The sequence below is a fragment of the Procambarus clarkii genome, chromosome 14, assembly GCF_040958095.1.
Source record: "Procambarus clarkii isolate CNS0578487 chromosome 14, FALCON_Pclarkii_2.0, whole genome shotgun sequence".
NCBI lineage: Eukaryota > Metazoa > Arthropoda > Malacostraca > Decapoda > Cambaridae > Procambarus > Procambarus clarkii.
In genome coordinates this window covers 49,717,366-49,742,719 of record NC_091163.1, presented here as the reverse complement: position 1 = coordinate 49,742,719, position 25,354 = coordinate 49,717,366, and the positions used below count along the sequence as shown (strand labels likewise).

The 25,354-nt window shown below is 48.0% G+C and overlaps 1 protein-coding gene across 1 annotated transcript in view; it reads right to left on the bottom strand.

Moving 5' to 3' along the window:
* Positions 1-3,669: 3,669 nt before the first annotated feature.
* LOC138364642 (peptidyl-prolyl cis-trans isomerase-like) overlaps positions 3,670-25,354 on the bottom strand; it is a 44,568-nt gene continuing 22,883 nt past the window's right edge. Inside the window, exons 2-3 of the mRNA XM_069324610.1 lie at positions 11,328-11,510; positions 3,670-11,211 (exon numbers count right to left, since the gene is read on the bottom strand). Of these exons, the coding sequence (XP_069180711.1) occupies positions 10,696-11,211; positions 11,328-11,510 (699 nt within the window). The 3' untranslated portion in view covers positions 3,670-10,695. The remainder of the gene's footprint in view (positions 11,212-11,327; positions 11,511-25,354) is intronic.

Sequence of the window (25,354 nt, the reverse complement as noted above, 5' to 3'; positions counted from 1 at the left end):
TATCACAACACACTATGGTCCAGTATGGTAATATCACAACACACCATGGACCAGTATGGTAATATCACAACACACCATGGACCAGTATGGTAATATCACAACACACTATGGTCCAGTATGGTAATATCACAACACACCATGGACCAGTATGGTAATATCACAACACACCATGGACCAGTATGGTAATATCACAACACACCATGGACCAGTATGGTAATATCACAACACACCATGGACCAGTATGGTAATATCACAACACACCATGGTCCAGTATGGTAATATAACAACACACTATGGACCAGTATGGTAATATCACAACACACCATGGACCAGTATGGTAATATCACAACACACTATGGACCAGTATGGTAATATCACAACACACTATGGACCAGTATGGTAATATAACACACCATGGTCCAGTATGGTAATATAACAACACACTATGGACCAGTATGGTAATATCACAACACACCATGGACCAGTATGCTAATATCACAACACACCATGGACCAGTATGGTAATATCACAACACACCATGGACCAGTATGGTAATATGACAACACACCATGGACCCGTATGGTAATATCACAACACACCATGGACCAGTATGGTAATATCACAACACACTATGGTCCAGTATGGTAATATCACAATACACCATGGACCAGTATGGTAATATCACAACACACCATGGACCAGTATGGTAATATCACAACACACCATGGACCAGTATGGTAATATCACAACACACCATGGACCAGTATGGTAATATCACAACACACCATGGACCAGTATGGTAATATCACAACACACCATGGACCAGTATGGTAATATCACAACACACCATGGACCAGTATGGTAATATAACAACACACCATGGACCAGTATGGTAATATCACAACACACCATGGACCAGTATGGTAATATCACAACACACCATGGTCCAGTATGGTAATATAACAACACACTATGGACCAGTATGGTAATATCACAACACACCATGGACCAGTATGGTAATATCACAACACACCATGGACCAGTATGGTAATATCACAACACACCATGGACCAGTATGGTAATATCACAACACACCAAGGACCAGTATGGTAATATCACAACACACCATGGACCCGTATGGTAATATCACAACACACTATGGTCCAGTATGGTAATATCACAATACACCATGGACCAGTATGGTAATATCACAACACACCATGGACCAGTATGGTAATATCACAACACACCATGGACCAGTATGGTAATATCACAACACACTATGGTCCAGTATGGTAATATCACAATACACCATGGACCAGTATGGTAATATCACAACACACCATGGACCAGTATGGTAATATAACAACACACCATGGACCAGTATGGTAATATCACAACACACTATGGACCAGTATGGTAATATCACAACACACCATGGACCAGTATGGTAATATAACAACACACCATGGACCAGTATGGTAATATCACACCACACCATGGACCAGTATGGTAATATCACACCACACCATGGACCAGTATGGTAATATCACAACACACCATGGACCAGTATGGTAATATCACAACACACCATGGACCAGTATGGTAATATCACAACACACCATGGACCAGTATGGTAATATCACAACACACCATGGACCAGTATGGTAATATAACAACACACCATGGACCAGTATGGTAATATCACAACACACCATGGACCAGTATGGTAATATCACAAAACACCATGGACCAGTATGGTAATATCAACACACCATGGACCAGTATGGTAATATCACAACACACCATGTACCAGTACGGTAATATCACAACACCATGGACCAGTATGGTAATATCACAACACACCATGGACCAGTATGGTAATATCACAACACCATGGACCAGTATGGTAATATCACAACACCATGGACCAGTATGGTAATATCACAACACACCATGGACCAGTATGGTAATATCACAACACACCATGGTCCAGTATGGTAATATCACAACACACCATGGACCAGTATGGTAATATCACAACACACCATGGACCAGTACGGTAATATCACAACACACCATGGACCAGTATGGTAATATAACAACACACCATGGACCAGTATGGTAATATCACAACACACCATGGACCAGTATGGTAATATCACAACACACTATGGACCAGTATGGTAATATCACAACACACCATGGTCCAGTATGGTAATATCACAACACACCATGGACCAGTATGGTAATATCACAACACACCATGGTCCAGTATGGTAATATCACAACACACCATGGACCAGTATGGTCAACCCGTTCTCGCAAATTTAATAAGTCAATATTGACTTATTAAATATGTGCATAGGTGACATACTTAACATAATAGATACCCTTTAAAAGATTCATAGAAAACACCGACCTTACCTAACCTTGTTAGTATCTTAACATAAGCATCTTATTGCTTCGTAATTACAATTATTACCTAACCTATAATAGGTATAGGTTAAATAATAATTGTAATTACGAAGCAATAAGATGCTTATCTTAAGATACTAACAAGGTTAGGTAAGGTCGGTGTTTTCTATGAATCTTTTAAAGGGTATCTATTATGTTAAGTATGTCACCTATGCACATATTTAATAAGTCAATATTGACTTATTAAATTTGCGAGAACGGGTTGGTATGGTAATATCACAACACACCATGGTCCAGTATGGTAATATCACAACACCATGGACCAGTATGGTAATATCACAACACCATGGACCAGTATGGTAATATCACAATACACCATGGTCCAGTATGGTGATATAACAACACACCATGGACCAGTATGGTAATATCACAACACACCATGGTCCAGTATGGGAATATCACAACACACCACGGACCAGTATGGTAATATCACAACACACCATGGACCAGTACGGTAATATAACAACACACCATGGACCAGTATGGTAATATCACAACACACCATGGACCAGTATGGTAATATAACAACACACCATGGACCAGTATGGTAATATCACAACACACCATGGACCAGTATGGTAATATCACAACACACCATGTCCCAGTACGGTAATATAACAACACACCATGGACCAGTATGGTAATATCACAACACACTATGGACCAGTATGGTAATATCACAACACACCATGGACCAGTATGGTAATATCACAACACACTATGGACCAGTATGGTAATATCACAACACACCATGGTCCAGTATGGTAATATCACAACACACTATGGACCAGTATGGTAATATCACAACACACCATGGACCAGTATGGTAATATCACAACACACTATGGACCAGTATGGTAATATCACAACACACCATGGACCAGTATGGTAATATCACAACACCATGGACCAGTATGGTAATATAACAACACACCATGGACCAGTATGGTAATATCACAACACACTATGGACCAGTATGGTAATATAACAACACACCATGGACCAGTATGGTAATATCACAACACACCATGGACCAGTATGGTAATATCACAACACACCATGGACCAGTATGCAACAGTCAGTGGAAACTGTTAACAAACAGTTACAAAACATAAATGCCATAACTATTACAATTAACATAATTATTAGTAGTGACAGTGTCAGACCACGAAGGAAGAATTGAAACAGGAATTTCCTTAAGTACTTTCGTATTTAATAATACATCTTCAGAAGGGTGAGTTACATGTACATAGATTTGGACATATATAGGCAGGAGAGAGGTGAAGTGAAGTGAGGTACAATGATAAACGTATGACTGGGAATGGGTTGATGTAAATAGGGGGCTGTATCCTATGGGCCAATAGGCCCATACATTGATATTAATAAAATAGTGGATATTAACATGGTATTAGTGAGACAAATGTGTATCAATGATCCTACTAAAAATGCCCTTTAACTGATCAATCAAAAATGGATCTAAATTATACAAACCACTGCTAATGTTTTACAAGGTATTTTATATATGATACAATTATCACTACGAGGACAGTTTCTAGCTAATAGTTTTCTAACAGTATTTTCGTAATTAAACAATAAATGTATATCAAAAAGTTTCAAGGCCTTGACAATATTTTCAAACCCAGAAAAATATGGTAAACACAACACATTCTTTGGGGGAATTTTCTCACTGCATATATTATTATAATATGTACGACGTGCTTTGCTACGGCAAACTTCCAAAAAACTCAGTGGATAACAAAGCTTGAGACCAATAGAATCAATATTCTTAAACTCTTCATCAAAGAATTCTGGACTAACAACCCGAAGAGCTCTTGAGATACATAGAGGAAAAAATAGATTTTTTCACATTGTATCTGTCCTGAGAAATAATGAATAAGATAAATTATTCGTAGACTTCCTGTAAAAACTAAACTTTAGTGAACAATCTTCCCTATGAATAAGTATATCTAAGAATGGCAAACATTTACCAATTTCAGTCTCCATAGTAAATTTTCTAGAGGTGACTTGATCATTAAGTTTAGCTACAAATTCGTCTGTGTTTACATCTGTAGGCCATATACACAAAATATCATCAACATATCTAAACCATGGAATGATTCCAGGGGTAATTATTGAAACAAATTTTTCATCATGAGTAAATTTTCGTGATTTAAACACATAATTATTAGTAGTGTTTAGCAGTAATATTATTTACAGACTAACAAGCACCGACCAATTTACAACTGTAGAGTAACACTATGGATAATGAAATAATATATATTATATTACATTGTTATATTCTGGTGTCAAATATATACATGGCAGCTTATCCACAGCTAAGTTTTGTTACTTAGCTTAGTGTTTGACCCCATGTGTGGGACCTGAGTGATAGTGAGGAGATGGTGATGTACAAGTGATGGTGATATAGCAGTGATGGTGAGGTGAAGGTGATATACCAGTGATGGTGATATAGCAGTGATAGTGAGGTGAAGGTGATATACCAGTGATGGTGATATAGCAGTGATAGTGAGGTGAAGGTGATATACCAGTGATGGTGAGGTGAAGGTGATGTACCAGTGATGGTGATATAGCAGTGATAGTGAGGTGATGGTGATATACCAGTGATGGTGATATAGCAGTGATAGTGAGGTGAAGGTGATATACCAGTGATGGTGATATAGCAGATGATGGTGATATAGCAGTGATTGTGAGGTGAAGGTGATATACCAGTGATGGTGATATACCAGTGATAGTGAGGTGATGGTGATATAGCAGTGATGGTGATATAGCAGTGATAGTGAGGTGATGGTGATATACCAGTGATGGTGATATAGCAAGTGATAGTGAGGTGATGGTGATATTGCAAGTGATAGTGAGGTGAAGGTGATATACCAGTGATGGTGATATAGCAGATGATGGTGATATAGCAGGTGATAGTGATATAGCAGGTGATGGTGATATAGCAGTGATAGTGAGGTGATGGTGATATAGCAAGTGATAGTGAGGTGATGGTGATATAGCAAGTGATAGTGAGGTGATGGTGATAGTGAGGTGAAGGTGATATACCAGTGATGGTGATATAGCAGATGATGGTGATATAGCAGGTGATGGTGATATAGCAGTAATAGTGAGGTGATGGTGATATAGCTAGTGATATGGCAAGTGATAGTGAGGTGATGGTGATATAGCAAGTGATAGTGAGGTGATGGTGATATAGCAAGTGATGGTGATATATTAGTGATAGTGAGGTGAAGGTGATATACCAGTGATGGTGATATAGCAAGTGATGGTGATATAGCAAGTGATAGTGAGGTGATGGTGATACAGCAAGTGATAGTGAGGTGATGATGATATAGAAGTGATAGTGATGGTGATCTAGCAGTGATAGAGGTGATGGTGATATATTAGTGATAGTGAGGTGATGGTAATATATTAGTGATAGTGAGGTGATGGTGATATATTAGTGATAGTGCAGTGATGGTGATATAGCAGTGATAGTGAGGTGATGGTGATATATCAAGTTATAGTGAGGTGGTGATATAGCAGTGATAGTGAGGTGATGGTGATATAGCAGTGATAGTGAGGTGATGGTGATATAGCAAGTGATAGTGAGGTGGTGATATAGCAGTGATAGTGAGGTGATGGTTATATAACAGTGATAGTGAGGTGATGTGATATATCAGTGATAGTGATATAGCAGTGATAGTGTGATGTGGTGATATAGCAGTGATAGTGAGGTGATGGTGATATAGCAGTGATAGTGAGGTGAAGGAAATATAGCAGTGATGGTGCAGTAGTGGTGATATAGCAGTGATAGTGATATATTAGTGAAAGTAAGGAGGAAATATATCAGTGTGAGGTGATACAGCAGTGAAAGTGAGATGATGTTGGTGAAGCAGTGAAAGTGATAGTGAGCTGTTGGTGATATAACAGTGACAACAGCTGTCATATAGTGACACCAACAATCAGTTACTCAACATGGTCAGTACATTATCCGAGGTGTGGGACCTGAGGTGATGGTGATATAGATGTTATAGTGAGGTGATAGTGATATAGCAATGATAGGTGACAGTACTGTGAAAGAGCAAATGATGGTGATACAGCAGTGATAGTCACGTATGATAGTTAAACACCAAAGATAGTGAAGTTATGGTAATATAGTGATAAAGGTTGTACTTGAATTACATTGGCATCAAAACCCACAGTCTATAGTGATGCAGGAGTGATGGTGATGGGTTATGGTACAGTGAACTAGAGTGGCAGAACAACACCACAGTAGTGATGGTACAGTGAACTAGAGTGGCAGCACAACACCACAGTAGTGATGGTGATGGTACAGTGAACTAGAGTGGCAGCACAACACCACAGTAGTGATGGTGATGGTACAGTGAACTAGAGTGGCAGCACAACACCACAGTAGTGATGGTGGTGGTACAGTGAACTAGAGTGGCAGCACAACACCACAGTAGTGATGGTACAGTGAACTAGAGTGGCAGCACAACACCACAGTAGTGATGGTACAGTGAACTAGAGTGGCAGCACAACACCACAGTAGTGATGGTGATGGTACAGTGAACTAGAGTGGCAGCACAACACCACAGTAGTGATGGTACAGTGAACTAGAGTGGCAGCACAACACCACAGTAGTGATGGTGATGGTACAGTGAACTAGAGTGGCAGCACAACACCACAGTAGTGATGGTGATGGTACAGTGAACTAGAGTGGCAGCACAACACCACAGTAGTGATGGTGATGGTACAGTGAACTAGAGTGGCAGCACAACACCACAGTAGTGATGGTACAGTGAACTAGAGTGGCAGCACAACACCACAGTAGTGATAGTGATGGTACAGTGAACTAGAGTTGCAGCACAACACCACAGTAGTGATAGTGATGGTACAGTGAACTAGAGTGGCAGCACAACACCACAGTAGTGATGGTGATGGTACAGTGAACTAGAGTGGCAGCACAACACTACAGTAGTGATGGTACAGTGAACTAGAGTGGCAGCACAACACCACAGTAGTGATGGTGATGGTACAGTGAACTAGAGTGGCAGCACAACACCACAGTAGTGGTGATACAGTGAACTAGAGTGGCAGCACAACATCACAGTAGTGATGGTGGTGGTACAGTGAACTAGAGTGGCAGCACACCACCACAGTAGTGATGGTGTTGGTACAGTGAACTAGAGTGGCAGCACAACACCACAGTAGTGATGGTGATGGTACAGTGAACTAGAGTGGCAGCACAACACCACAGTAGTGATGGTGATGGTACAGTGAACTAGAGTGGCAGCACAACACCACAGTAGTGATGGTGTTGGTACAGTGAACTAGAGTGGCAGCACAACACCACAGTAGTGATGGTGATGGTACAGTGAACTAGAGTGGCAGCACAACACCACAGTAGTGATGGTGATGGTACAGTGAACTAGAGTGACAGCACAACACCACAGTAGTGATGGTACAGTGAACTAGAGTGGCAGCACAACACCACAGTAGTGATGGTGTTGGTACAGTGAACTAGAGTGGCAGCACAACACAACAGTAGTGATGGTACAGTGAAATAAAGTGGTAGCACAACATCACAGTAGTGATGGTGATGGTACAGTGAACTAGAGTGGCAGCACAACACCACAGTAGTGATGGTGATGGTACAGTGAACTAGAGTGGCAGCACAACACCACAGTAGTGATGGTGATGGTACAGTGAACTAGAGTGACAGCACAACACCACAGTAGTGATGGTGATGGTACAGTGAACTAGAGTGGCAGCACAACACCACAGTAGTGATGGTACAGTGAACTAGAGTGGTAGCACAACACCACAGTAGTGATGGTGGTGGTACAGTGAACTAGAGTGGCAGCACAACACCACAGTAGTGATGGTGGTGGTGCAGTGAACTAGAGTGACAGCACAACACCACAGTAGTGATGGTACAGTGAACTAGAGTGGCAGCACAACACCACAGTAGTGATGGTGATGGTACAGTGAACTAGAGTGGCAGCACAACACCACAGTAGTGGTGGTACAGTGAACTAGAGTGGCAGCACAACACCACAGTAGTTATGGTGATGGTACAGTGAACTAGAGTGGCAGCACAACACCACAGTAGTGATGGTGGTGGTACAGTGAACTTGAGTGACAGCACAACACCACAGTAGTGGTGGTACAGTGAACTAGAGTGGCAGCACAACACCACAGTAGTTATGGTGATGGTACAGTGAACTAGAGTGGCAGCACAACACCACAGTAGTGATGGTACAGTGAACTAGAGTGACAGCACAACACCACAGTAGTGATGGTACAGTGAACTAGAGTGGCAGCACAACACCACAGTAGTGATGGTGGTGGTACAGTGAACTAGAGTGGCAGCACAACACCACAGTAGTTATGGTGATGGTACAGTGAACTAGAGTGGCAGCACAACACCACTGTAGTGATGGTACAGTGAACTAGAGTGGCAGCACAACACCACAGTAGTGATGGTGGTGGTACAGTGAACTAGAGTGGCAGCACAACACCACAGTAGTGATGGTACAGTGAACTAGAGTGGCAGCACAACACCACAGTAGTGATGGTACAGTGAACTAGAGTGGCAGCACAACACCACAGTAGTGATGGTGGTGGTACAGTGAACTAGAGTGGCAGCACAACACCACAGTAGTGGTGGTACAGTGAACTAGAGTGGCAGCACAACACCACAGTAGTTATGGTGATGGTACAGTGAACTAGAGTGGCAGCACAACACCACTGTAGTGATGGTACAGTGAACTAGAGTGGCAGCACAACACCACAGTAGTGATGGTGGTGGTACAGTGAACTAGAGTGGCAGCACAACACCACAGTAGTGATGGTACAGTGAACTAGAGTGGCAGCACAACACCACAGTAGTGATGGTACAGTGAACTAGAGTGGCAGCACAACACCACAGTAGTGATGGTGATGGTACAGTGAACCAGAGTGGCAGCACAACACCACAGTAGTGATGGTGATGGTACAGTGAACTAGAGTGGCAGCGCACCACAGTAGTGATGGTACAGTGAACCAGAGTGGCAGCACAACACCACAGTAGTGATGGTACAGTGAACTAGAGTGGCAGCACAACACCACAGTAGTGATGGTACAGTGAACTGGAGTGGCAACACACCACCACAGTAGTGATGGTGGTGGTACAGTGAACTAGAGTGGCAGCACAACACTACAGTAGTGATGGTGGAGGTACAGTGTACTAGAGTGGCAACACACCACCACAGTAGTGATGGTGGTGGTACAGTGAACTAGAGTGGCAGCACAACACTACAGTAGTGATGGTGGAGGTACAGTGTACTAGAGTGGCAGCACACCACCACAGTAGTGATGGTACAGTGAACTAGAGTGGAAGCACAACACCACAGTAGTGATGGTACAGTGAACTAGAGTGGCAGCACAACACCACAGTAGTGATGGTACAGTGAACTGGAGTGGCAGCACAACACCACAGTAGTGATGGTACAGTGAATTAGAGTGGCAGCACAACACCACAGTAGTGATGGTGGTGGTACAGTGAACTAGAGTGGCAGCACAACACCACAGTAGTGATGGTGATGGTACAGTGAACTAGAGTGGCAGCATAACACCACAGTAGTGATGGTACAGTGAACTAGAGTGGCAGCCCAACACCACAGTAGTGATGCTGATGGTACAGTGAACTAGAGTGGCAGCACAACACCACAGTAGTGATGGTGATGGTACAGTGAAATAGTGGCAGCCCAACACCACAGTAGTGATGGTGATGGTACAGTGAACTAGAGTGGCAGCCCAACACCACAGTAGTGATGGTGATGGTACAGTGAACTAGAGTGGCAGCATAACACCACAGTAGTGATGGTACAGTGAACTAGAGTGGCAGCCCAACACCACAGTAGTGATGCTGATGGTACAGTGAACTAGAGTGGCAGCACAACACCACAGTAGTGATGGTGATGGTACAGTGAAATAGTGGCAGCCCAACACCACAGTAGTGATGGTGATGGTACAGTGAACTAGAGTGGCAGCCCAACACCACAGTAGTGATGGTGATGGTACAGTGAACTAGAGTGGCAGCACAACACCACAGTAGTGATGGTGGTGGTACAGTGAACTAGAGTGGCAGCATAACACCACAGTAGTGATGGTGGTGGTACAGTGAACTAGAGTGGCAGCACAACACCACAGTAGTGATGGTACAGTGAACTAGAGTGGCAGCACAACACCACAGTCCACCACAGTCACCTCCGTAATGTCACTGTGGTTGACTGCTGCCCTCACCACATCCAGGCCGCTCACCACATCACCGAAGACCCGTGACCACTGGCGACCACCCCGGTGGTCCCTGGTGGTGATGGTGAACTGGGCACTAGTGGGACCCCCCAGCGGCCAGCACCAGGACCACACAGCTCCTGCCTGGCCTGACTGCCGGTACTGCCCCTGGAGGTCAGGCAACAGTGGGGCTCCTCCCTTACCATCATTACTCTCGTAGTCTCCGCCCACCACACACTCCCCCGGCTGACCCTTGTACCCCACCTCCAACAGTTTAGTGTTGCGGTAGGTGTGGCCCCGCTGGCCCGTACACAACAACACAAACTGTCTGGCCAGCGGAGTGTCAGGGGTCAGCCGGATGGTGACCCGCCCTCTTGTTGACCCCGCCCACCCGAGGTCAAGGAACGCCAGGGTGCAGGAGGGGTCCAGCACGCCCACAACATCACTCTCCTGCACAAGATGATATAAATCATGCTGGTAACTGTATAACAAAATGTTATCATATTAGTTATCACAACTCAGTAAGTCAGTAATGTCAGTAAGACTAGTGGGTGTAATAAAGTAACCTGGATGGTGTGGGCGTGGGCGGGCGTGGGCTGACGCAGGAGTGGGTGGAGGTACAGCTGTCCGTCTTGTAGAGATATCCTGGCGGAGCGGCGGCCATCTTGGTCTTCCTGGACGGCCACCACCCGGCCAGCCTCCACCAGGCTCTTGACGGGCTCCCTCATCCTCCTGCGGAGGTCCTCAACCTGTGGACAGTGTCAGCCCCATTATCACATGTGGACAGTGTCAGCCCCATTATCACATGTGGACAGTGTTAGCCCCATTATCACCTGTGGACAGTGTCAGCCCCATTATCACCTGTGGACAGTGTCAGCACCATTATCACCTGTGGACAGTGTCAGCCCCATTATCACCTGTGGTCAGTGTCAACCCCATTATCACCTGTGGACAGTGTCAGCCCCATTATCACCTGTGGTCAGTGTCAACCCCATTATCACCTGTGGACAGTGTCAGCCCCATTATCACCTGTGGTCAGTGTCAGCCCCAGTATCACCTGTGGAAAGTGTCAGCACCATTATCACCTGTGGACAGTGTCAGCACCATTATCACCTGTGGTCAGTGTCAACCCCATTATCACCTGTGGACAGTGTCAGCCCCATTATCAGCTGTGGTCAGTGTCAGCCCCAGTATCACCTGTGGAAAGTGTCAGCACCATTATCACCTGTGGTCAGTGTCAGCCCCAGTATCACCTGTGGAAAGTGTCAGCCCCATTATCACCTGTGGACAGTGTCAACTCCATTATCACCTGTGGTCAGTGTCAGCCCCAGTATCACCTGTGGACAGTGTCAGCCCCAGTATCACCTGTGGTCAGTGTCAACCCCATTATCACCTGTGGACAGTGTCAGCCCCATTATCACCTGTGGTCAGTGTCAGCACCATTATCACCTGTGGAAAGTGTCAGCCCCATTATCACCTGCGGACAGTGTCAACTCCATTATCACCTGTGGTGAGTGTCAGCACCATTATCACCTGTGGTCAGTGTCAGCACCATTATCACCTGTGGTCAGTGTCAGCCCCAGTATCACCTGTGGAAAGTGTCAGCCCCATTATCACCTGTGGACAGTGTCAGCACCATTATCACCTGTGGTCAGTGTCAACTCCATTATCACCTGTGGTCAGTGTCAGCCCCATTACCACCTGTGGTCAGTGTCAACTCCATTATCACCTTTGGGCAGTGACAGCCCCATTATCACATGTGGAGAGTCAGGCCCATTATCACCTGTTGCCAGTATCAGCCCCATTAAACCTGTGGTCAGTGACAACCCCATTATCACCTGTGGTCAGTGTCAGCCGCATTATAACCTGTGGACAGTGTCAGCACCATTATCACCTGTGGACAGTGTCAGCCCCGTTGTCACATGTGGACAGTGTCAGCCCCTTATCACCTGTGGTCAGTGCCAGCCCCATTATCACCTGTGGTCAGTGTCAGCCCCATTATCACCTGTGGACAGTGTCAGCCCCGTTGTCACATGTGGTCAGTGCCAGCCCCATTATCACCTGTGGTCAGTGTCAGCCCCATTATCACCTGTGGACAGTGTCAGCCCCATTATCACCTGTGGTCAGTGTCAGCCCCAGTATCACCTGTGGTCAGTGTCAGCACCATTATCACCTGTGGACAGTGTCAGCACCATTATCACCTGTGGACAGTGTCAGCACCATTATCACCTGTGGACAGTGTCAGCACCATTATCACCTGTGGACAGTGTCAGCCCCATTATCACCTGTGGACAGTGTCAGCACCATTATCACCTGTGGACAGTGTCAGCACCATTATCACCTGTGGACAGTGTCAGCACCATTATCACCTGTGGACAGTGTCAGCACCATTATCACCTGTGGACAGTGTCAGCACCATTATCACCTGTGGACAGTGTCAGCACCATTATCACCTGTGGACAGTGTCAGCACCATTATCACCTGTGGACAGTGTCAGCACCATTATCACCTGTGGACAGTGTCAGCACCATTATCACCTGTGGACAGTGTCAGCACCATTATCACCTGTGGACAGTGTCAGCACCATTATCACCTGTGGACAGTGTCAGCACCATTATCAGTCACCACTCCCACAACCAGCACATCACACTACCCATAAGAGACTAACACATCAACTAGAGAAGCAAGCAGCAGTGACAGGGAAGGTACTCCAGTGGATAAAGGAGTACCTAGGCAACAGAAGACAGCGAGTCACTGTGAGGGCTGAGATGTCAAAGTGGTGAGATGTCACCTGTCGAGTCCCACAAGGATCACTTTTTGAACCTATCCTGTTTCTCATATATGTAAAGGATCTTCCAGAGGGATTAGACTCATTCCTCTTAATGTTTGCTGATGATGCGACAATTATGAGCAGGATTAAGACAGAGGAAGACAGCAAAATGCTCCAAGATGACCTGGACAAACTGGAAGTATGGTCCAACAAATGGCTACTAGAGTTTAGCTCAAGTAAATGTAAAGTAATGAAGCTAGGTGTAGGGAGCAGGAGGCCAGACTCACGGTAACAAATAGGAGATGAAATCCTCCATGAAACGGACAGAGAGAAGGATCTGGGAGATGATGTTACACCGAACCTGTCTCCTGAAGCCCACATCAAAAGGTTATCATCAGTGGCATATGCAAGACTGTCTAATATCTGAACTGCCTTTATAAATTTGTGTAAGGAATCGTTTAAAACCTTGTATACCACATATGTCATACCAATCCTGGAGTATGCAGCTCCAGCATGGAGTCCATACCTAGTCAAGCACAAGTCGAAGTTTGAGAAGGTTCAAAGGTATACTGTACCACCAGACTAGTTCCAGTACTACGAGGTATGAGTTACAAGCAAAGGCTACATGAATTAAACCCCCATGTTGTTGGAAGACAGAAGAGTTGGGGGAGACATGATTACAACATACAAAATTCTACGAGGAATTAATAACGACAGACAGCCTAACACGGGTGGTGTTCAAACAAGGGGACACAGGAGGAAACATTGTACCCAAATGAGCCACAGAGACATTAGAAAGAATTTTTCATCATCAGAATAGTTGGTGTATGGACTACATTAGGAAGTGATGTGGTGGAGGCTGACTCCATCCACAGTTTATAATGTAGATATGACAGTGCCCAATAGGCTCAGGAACCTGTACATCAGTTGATTAAAAGCTGAGAGGTGGAAACAATGAGCCGGAGCTCAAGCCCCGGAAGTACAATTAGGTGAGTACACACACCACAACCTCTACTTCAACCACACTCACAACCACCACACACACACAACCACCACACACACACAACCACCACACACACAACCACCACACACACAACCACCACTCACAACCACCACACACACAACCACCACACTCACAACCACCACACTCACAACCACCACACTCACAACCACCACACACACACAACCACCACACACACACAACCACCACACACACAACCACCACTCACAACCACCACACTCACAACCACCACACTCACAACCACCACACACACACAACCACCACACACACACAACCACCACACACACAACCACCACACACACAACCACCACTCACAACCACCACACACACAACCACCACACTCACAACCACCACACACACACAACCACCACACACACAACCATCACACACACAACCACCACACCCACAACCACCACACTCACAACCACCACACCCACAACCACCACACTCACAACCACCACACACACAACCACCACACTCACAACCACCACACACACAACCACCACACTCACAACCATCACACACACACAACCACCACACTCACAACCACCACACACACAACCACCACACACACAACCATCACACACACACAACCACCACACACACAACCATCACACACACACAACCACCACACACACAACCACCACACACACAACCACCACACACACAACCACCACACTCACAACCACCACACACACAACCACCACACTCACAACCACCACACACACAACCACCACACACACCACCACCACACACACAACCACCACACACACAACCACCACACTCACAACCACCACACACACAACCACCACACTCACAACCACCACACACACCACCACCACACACACAACCACCACACACACAACCACCACACACACAACCACCACACTCACAACCACCACACACACAACCACCACACACACCACCACCACACTCACAACCACCACACACACACAACCACCACACACACAACCATCACACACACACAACCACCACACACACAACCATCACACACACACAACCACCACACACACAACCACCACACACACACAACCACCACACACACAACCACCACACACACAACCACCACACACACCACCACCACACTCACAACCACCACACACACACAACCACCACACACACCACCACCACACACACAACCACCACACACACACAACCACCACACACACAACCACCACCACACACACAACCACCACACACACACAACCACCACACTCACAACCACCACACACACAACCACCACACACACCACCACCACACTCACAACCACCACACACACACAACCACCACACACACAACCATCACACACACACAACCACCACACACACAACCATCACACACACACAACCACCACACACACAACCACCACACACACACAACCACCACACACACAACCACCACACACACAACCACCACACTCACAACCACCACACACACAACCATCACACACACAACCACCACACTCACACAACCACCACACTCACAACCACCACACACACAACCACCACACACACAACCACCACACTCACAACCACCACACACACAACCACCACACACACAACCACCACACACACAACCACCACACACACAACCACCACACACACAACCATCACACACACAACCACCACACACACAACCACCACACACACAACCACCACACTCACAACCACCACACACACAACCACCACACTCACAACCACCACACACACAACCACCACACACACAACCACCACACTCACAACCATCACACACACACAACCACCACACTCACAACCACCACACTCACAACCACCACACACACAACCACCACACACACAACCACCACACTCACAACCACCACACACACAACCACCACACACACAACCACCACACACACACAACCACCACACACACAACCACCACACTCACAACCACCACACACACAACCACCACACACACAACCATCACACTCACAACCACCACACTCACAACCACCACACACACACAACCATCACACACACAACCACCACACTCACAACCACCACACACACAACCACCACACACACACAACCATCACACACACACAACCACCACACTCACAACCACCACACACACAACCACCACACTCACAACCACCACACACACAACCACCACACACACAACCACCACACACACACAACCATCACACACACAACCACCACACACACACAACCATCACACACACAACCACCACACACACAACCACCACACACACAACCACCACACACACACAACCATCACACACACACAACCACCACACTCACAACCACCACACACACAACCACCACACTCACAACCACCACACACACAACCACCACACACACAACCACCACACACACAACCATCACACACACACAACCACCACACACACAACCACCACACACACAACCACCACACACACAACCACCACACACACACAACCACCACACACACAACCATCACACACACAACCACCACACTCACACAACCACCACACTCACAACCACCACACACACAACCACCACACACACAACCACCACACACACAACCACCACACACACAACCACCACACACACAACCACCACACACACAACCACCACACACACAACCACCACACACACAACCACCACACTCACAACCACCACACACACAACCACCACACACACAACCACCACACTCACAACCACCACACACACAACCACCACACACACAACCACCACACACACAACCACCACACTCACAACCACCACACACACAACCACCACACTCACAACCACCACACACACAACCACCACACACACAACCACCACACACACAACCACCACACACACAACCACCACACACACAACCACCACACACACAACCACCACACACACAACCATCACACTCACAACCACCACACACACAACCACCACACTCACAACCACCACACACACAACCACCACACACACAACCACCACACTCACAACCACCACACACACAACCACCACACACAACCACCACACACACAACCACCACACTCACAACCACCACACACACAACCACCACACACACAACCATCACACACACACAACCACCACACACACAACCACCACACACACAACCACCACACACACAACCACCACACTCAACCACCACACACACAACCACCACACACACAACCACCACACACACAACCACCACACACACAACCACCACACTCACAACCACCACACACACAACCATCACACACACAACCACCACACACACAACCACCACACACACAACCACCACACACACAACCACCACACACAACCACCACACACACAACCACCACACACACAACCACCACACACACAACCACCACACTCACAACCACCACACTCACAACCACCACACTCACAACCACCACACACACAACCACCACACACACAACCACCACACACACAACCACCACACACACAACCACCACACACACAACCACCACACTCACAACCACCACACACACAACCACCACACTCACAACCATCACACACACACAACCACCACACTCACAACCACCACACACACAACCACCACACACACAACCATCACACACACACAACCACCACACACACAACCATCACACACACACAACCACCACACACACAACCACCACACACACAACCACCACACACACAACCACCACACTCAACCACCACACACACAACCACCACACTCACAACCACCACACTCACAACCACCACACACACAACCACCACACACACAACCACCACACTCACAACCACCACACTCACAACCACCACACTCACAACCATCACACACACACAACCACCACACTCACAACCACCACACACACAACCACCACACTCACAACCACCACACACACAACCATCACACACACAACCACCACACACACAACCACCACACACACAACCATCACACACACAACCACCACACACACAACCACCACACTCACAACCACCACACACACAACCACCACACTCACAACCATCACACACACACAACCACCACACTCACAACCACCACACACACAACCACCACACACACAACCATCACACACACACAACCACCACACACACAACCACCACACACACAACCATCACACACACAACCACCACACTCACAACCACCACACACACAACCACCACACACACAACCACCACACACACAACCACCACACTCACAACCACCACACACACAACCATCACACCCACAACCACCACACTCACAACCACCACACACACAACCACCACACACACAACCACCACACTCACAACCACCACACACAACCACCACACTCACAACCATCACACACACACAACCACCACACTCACAACCACCACACACACAACCATCACACACACAACCACCACACACACAACCATCACACACACACAACCACCACACACACAACCATCACACTCACAACCACCACACACACAACCACCACACACACAACCACCACACACACAACCACCACACTCACAACCACCACACACACAACCATCACACCCACAACCACCACACCCACAACCACACACACACAACCACCACACACACAACCACCACACACACAACCACCACACTCACAACCACCACACACACAACCATCACACCCACAACCACCACACACAACCACCACACACACAACCACCACACACACAACCATCACACACACACAACCATCACACACACAACCATCACACACACAACCACCACACACACAACCACCACACACACAACCACCACACTCACAACCACCACACACACAACCATCACACCCACAACCACCACACCCACAACCACACACACACAACCACCACACACACAATCACCACACACACCACCACACACACAACCACCACACACACAACCACCACACACAACCACCACACACACAACCACCACACTCACAACCACCACACTCACAACCACCACACACACAACCATCACACACACACAACCATCACACACACAACCACCACACACACAACCACCACACTCACAACCACCACACTCACAACCATCACACCCACAACCACCACACTCACAACCACCACACTCACAACCATCACACCCACAATCACCACACACACAACCACCACACACACAACCACCACACTCACAACCACCACACACAACCACCACACACACAACCACCACACTCACAACCACCACACACACACAACCATCACACACACAACCACCACACACACAACCACCACACACACAACCACCACACACAACCACCACACACACAACCACCACACACACAACCACCACACACAAAACCACCACACACACAACCACCACACAGACAACCACCACACACACAACCACCACACACACAACCACCACACACAAAACCACCACACACACAACCACCACACACACAACCACCACACACACAACCACCACACACAACCACCACACACACAACCACCACACACAACCACCACACACAACCACCACACACTCACAACCACCACACACAACCACCACACACACAACCACCACACACACAACCACCACACACACAACCACCACACACACAACCACCACACACACAACCACCACACACAACCACCACACACACACAACCACCACACACACAACCACCACACACAACCACCACACACACAACCACCACACAGACAACCACCACACTCACAACCACCACACACAACCACCACACACAACCACCACACACAACCACCACACACAACCACCACACACACAACCACCACACAGACAACCACCACACTCACAACCACCACACACAACCACCACACACAACCACCACAAACACAACCACCACACACACAACCACCACACACAACCATCACACACACAACCACCACACACACAACCACCACACACAACCACCACACACACAACCACCACACACACAACCACCACACACACAACCACCACACACACAACCACCACACACACAACCACCACACACACAACCACCACACACACAACCACCACACACACAACCACCACACACACAACCACCACACACACAACCACCACACACACAACCACCACACTCACAACCACCACACACAACCACCACACACAACCACCACACACACAACCACCACACACACACACAACCACCACACACACAACCATCACACACACAACCACCACACACACAACCACCACACACACAACCACCACACACAACCACCACACACACACACAACCACCACACACACAACCACCACACACACAACCACCACACACACAATCACCACACACACACACAACCACCACACACACAACCACCACACACACACACAACCACCACACACAACCACCACACACACAACCACCACACACACAACCACCACACACAACCACCACACACACACACAACCACCACACACACAACCACCACACACACAACCACCACACACACAACCACCACACACACACACAACCACCACACACACAACCACCACACACACACACAACCACCACACACACACACACAACCACCACACACACAACCACCACACACACACACAACCACCACACACAAAACCACCACACACACAACCACCACACACAAAACCACCACACACACAACCACCACACACAAAACCACCACACACAAAACCACCACACACACAACCACCACACACACAACCACCACACACACAACCACCACACACACAACCACCACACACAACCACCACACACAAAACCACCACACACACAACCACCACACACACACACACAACCACCACACACACAACCATCACACACACAACCACCACACACACAACCACCACACACACAACCACCACACACACAACCACCACACACACACAACCACCACACACAACCACCACACACACAACCACCACACACACAACCACCACACACACAACCACCACACACAACCACCACACACACAACCACCACACACACAACCACCACACACAACCACCACACACACACACACAACCACCACACACACAACCACCACACAAACAACCACCACACACAACCACCACACACACACACAACCACCACACACAACCACCACACACAACCACCACACACACACACAACCACCACACACAACCACCACACACACAACCACCACACACAACCACCACACACACAACCACCACACACCCACAACCACCACACACACACAACCACCACACACACAACCACCACACACACAACCACCACACACACAACCATCACACACACAACCACCACACACAACCACCACACACACAACCACCACACACACACACAACCACCACACACACAACCACCACAAACACACACACAACCACCACACACACAACCACCACACACACAACCACCACACACACACACAACCACCACACACACACACACAACCACCACACACACACACAACCACCACACACACACACAACCACCACACACACACACAACCACCACACACACACACAACCACCACACACACACACAACCACCACACACACAACCACCACACACACACACAACCACCACCACACACACAACCACCACACACACAACCACCACACACACAACCACCACACACACAACCACCACACACAACCACCACACACACACACAACCACCACACACACAACCACCACACACACAACCACCACACACACAACCATCACACACACAACCACCACACACACAACCACCACACACACAACCACCACACACACATCCACCACACACAACCACCACACACACACACAACCATCACACACACAACCACCACACACACAACCACCACACACAACCACCACACACACACAACCACCACACACACACAACCACCACACACACAACCACCACACACACACACAACCACCACACATACAACCACCACACACACAACCACCACACACAAAACCACCACACACACAACCACCACACACACACACAACCACCACACACACAACCACCACACACACAACCACCACACACAACCACCACACACACAACCACTACACACACAACCACCACACACACAACCACCACACACACAACCACCACACACACAACCACCACACACAACCACCACACACACAACCACCACACACACAACCACCACACACACACAACCACCACACACACAACCACCACACACAACCATCACACACACAACCACCACACACACAACCATCACACACACAACCACCACACACACAACCACCACACACACAACCATCACACACACAACCACCACACACACAACCACCACACTCACAACCATCACACACACAACCACCACACACACACACAACCATCACACACACAACCATCACACACACAACCACCACACACACACACAACCATCACACACACAACCATCACACACACAACCACCACACACACACACAACCATCACACACACAACCACCACACTCACAACCATCACACACACAACCATCACACTCACAACCATCACACACACAACCACCACACACACAACCACCACACTCACAACCACCACACTCACAACCATCACACCCACAACCACCACACTCACAACCACCACACTCACAACCATCACACCCACAATCACCACACACACAACCACCACACACACAACCACCACACTCACAACCACCACACACAACCACCACACATACAACCACCACACACACACAACCATCACACACACAACCACCACACACACAACCACCACACACACAACCACCACACACAACCACCACACACACAACCACCACACACACAACCACCACACACAAAACCACCACACACAAAACCACCACACAGACAACCACCACACACACAACCACCACACACACAACCACCACACACAAAACCACCACACACACAACCACCACACACAACCACCACACACACAACCACCACACACAACCACCACACACACAACCACCACACACAACCACCACACACAACCACCACACACTCACAACCACCACACACAACCACCACACACACAACCACCACACACACAACCACCACACACACAACCACCACACACACAACCACCACACACAACCACCACCACACACAACCACCACACACACACAACCACCACACACACAACCACCACACACAACCACCACACACACAACCACCACACAGACAACCACCACACTCACAACCACCACACACAACCACCACACACAACCACCACACACACAACCACCACACACAACCACCACACACAACCACCACACACACAACCACCACACAGACAACCACCACACACAACCACCACACACACAACCACCACACACAACCACCACACACACAACCACCACACACACAACCACCACACACACAACCATCACACACACAACCACCACACACACAACCACCACACACACAACCACCACACACAACCACCACACACACAACCACCACACACACAACCACCACACACACAACCACCACACACACAACCACCACACACACAACCACCACACACAACCACCACACACACACAACCACCACACACACACAACCACCACACACACAACCACCACACACACAACCACCACACACACACACCACACACACAACCACCACACAGACAACCACCACACACAACCACCACACACACAACCACCACACACACAACCACCACACACACAACCACCACACACACAACCACCACACACACAACCACCACACACACAACCACCACACTCACAACCACCACACACAACCACCACACACAACCACCACACACACAACCACCACACACACACACAACCACCACACACACAACCATCACACACACAACCACCACACACACAACCACCACACACACAACCACCACACACAACCACCACACACACACACAACCACCACACACACAACCACCACACACACAATCACCACACACACACACAACCACCACACACACAACCACCACACACACACACAACCACCACACACACAACCACCACACACACAACCACCACACACACAACCACCACACACACAACCACCACACACAACCACCACACACACACACAACCACCACACACACAACCACCACACACACAACCACCACACACACACACACAACCACCACACACAACCACCACACACACACACAACCACCACACACACAACCACCACACACACACAAAACCACCACACACACAACCACCACACACAAAACCACCACACACACAACCACCACACACAAAACCACCACACACAAAACCACCACACACACAACCACCACACACACAACCACCACACACACAACCACCACACACACACACAACCACCACACACAAAACCACCACACACACAACCACCACACACACAACCACCACACACACACACACAACCACCACACACACAACCATCACACACACAACCACCACACACAACCACCACACACACAACCACCACACACACAACCACCACACACACAACCACCACACACACACAACCACCACACACAACCACCACACACACAACCACCACACACACAACCACCACACACAACCACCACACACACAACCACCACACACACAACCACCACACACAACCACCACACACACACACACAACCACCACACACACAACCACCACACAAACAACCACCACACACAACCACCACACACACACACAACCACCACACACACACACAACCACCACACACAACCACCACACACACAACCACCAAACACAACCACCACACCCACAACCACCACACACACACACAACCACCACACACCCACAACCACCACACACCCACAACCACCACAC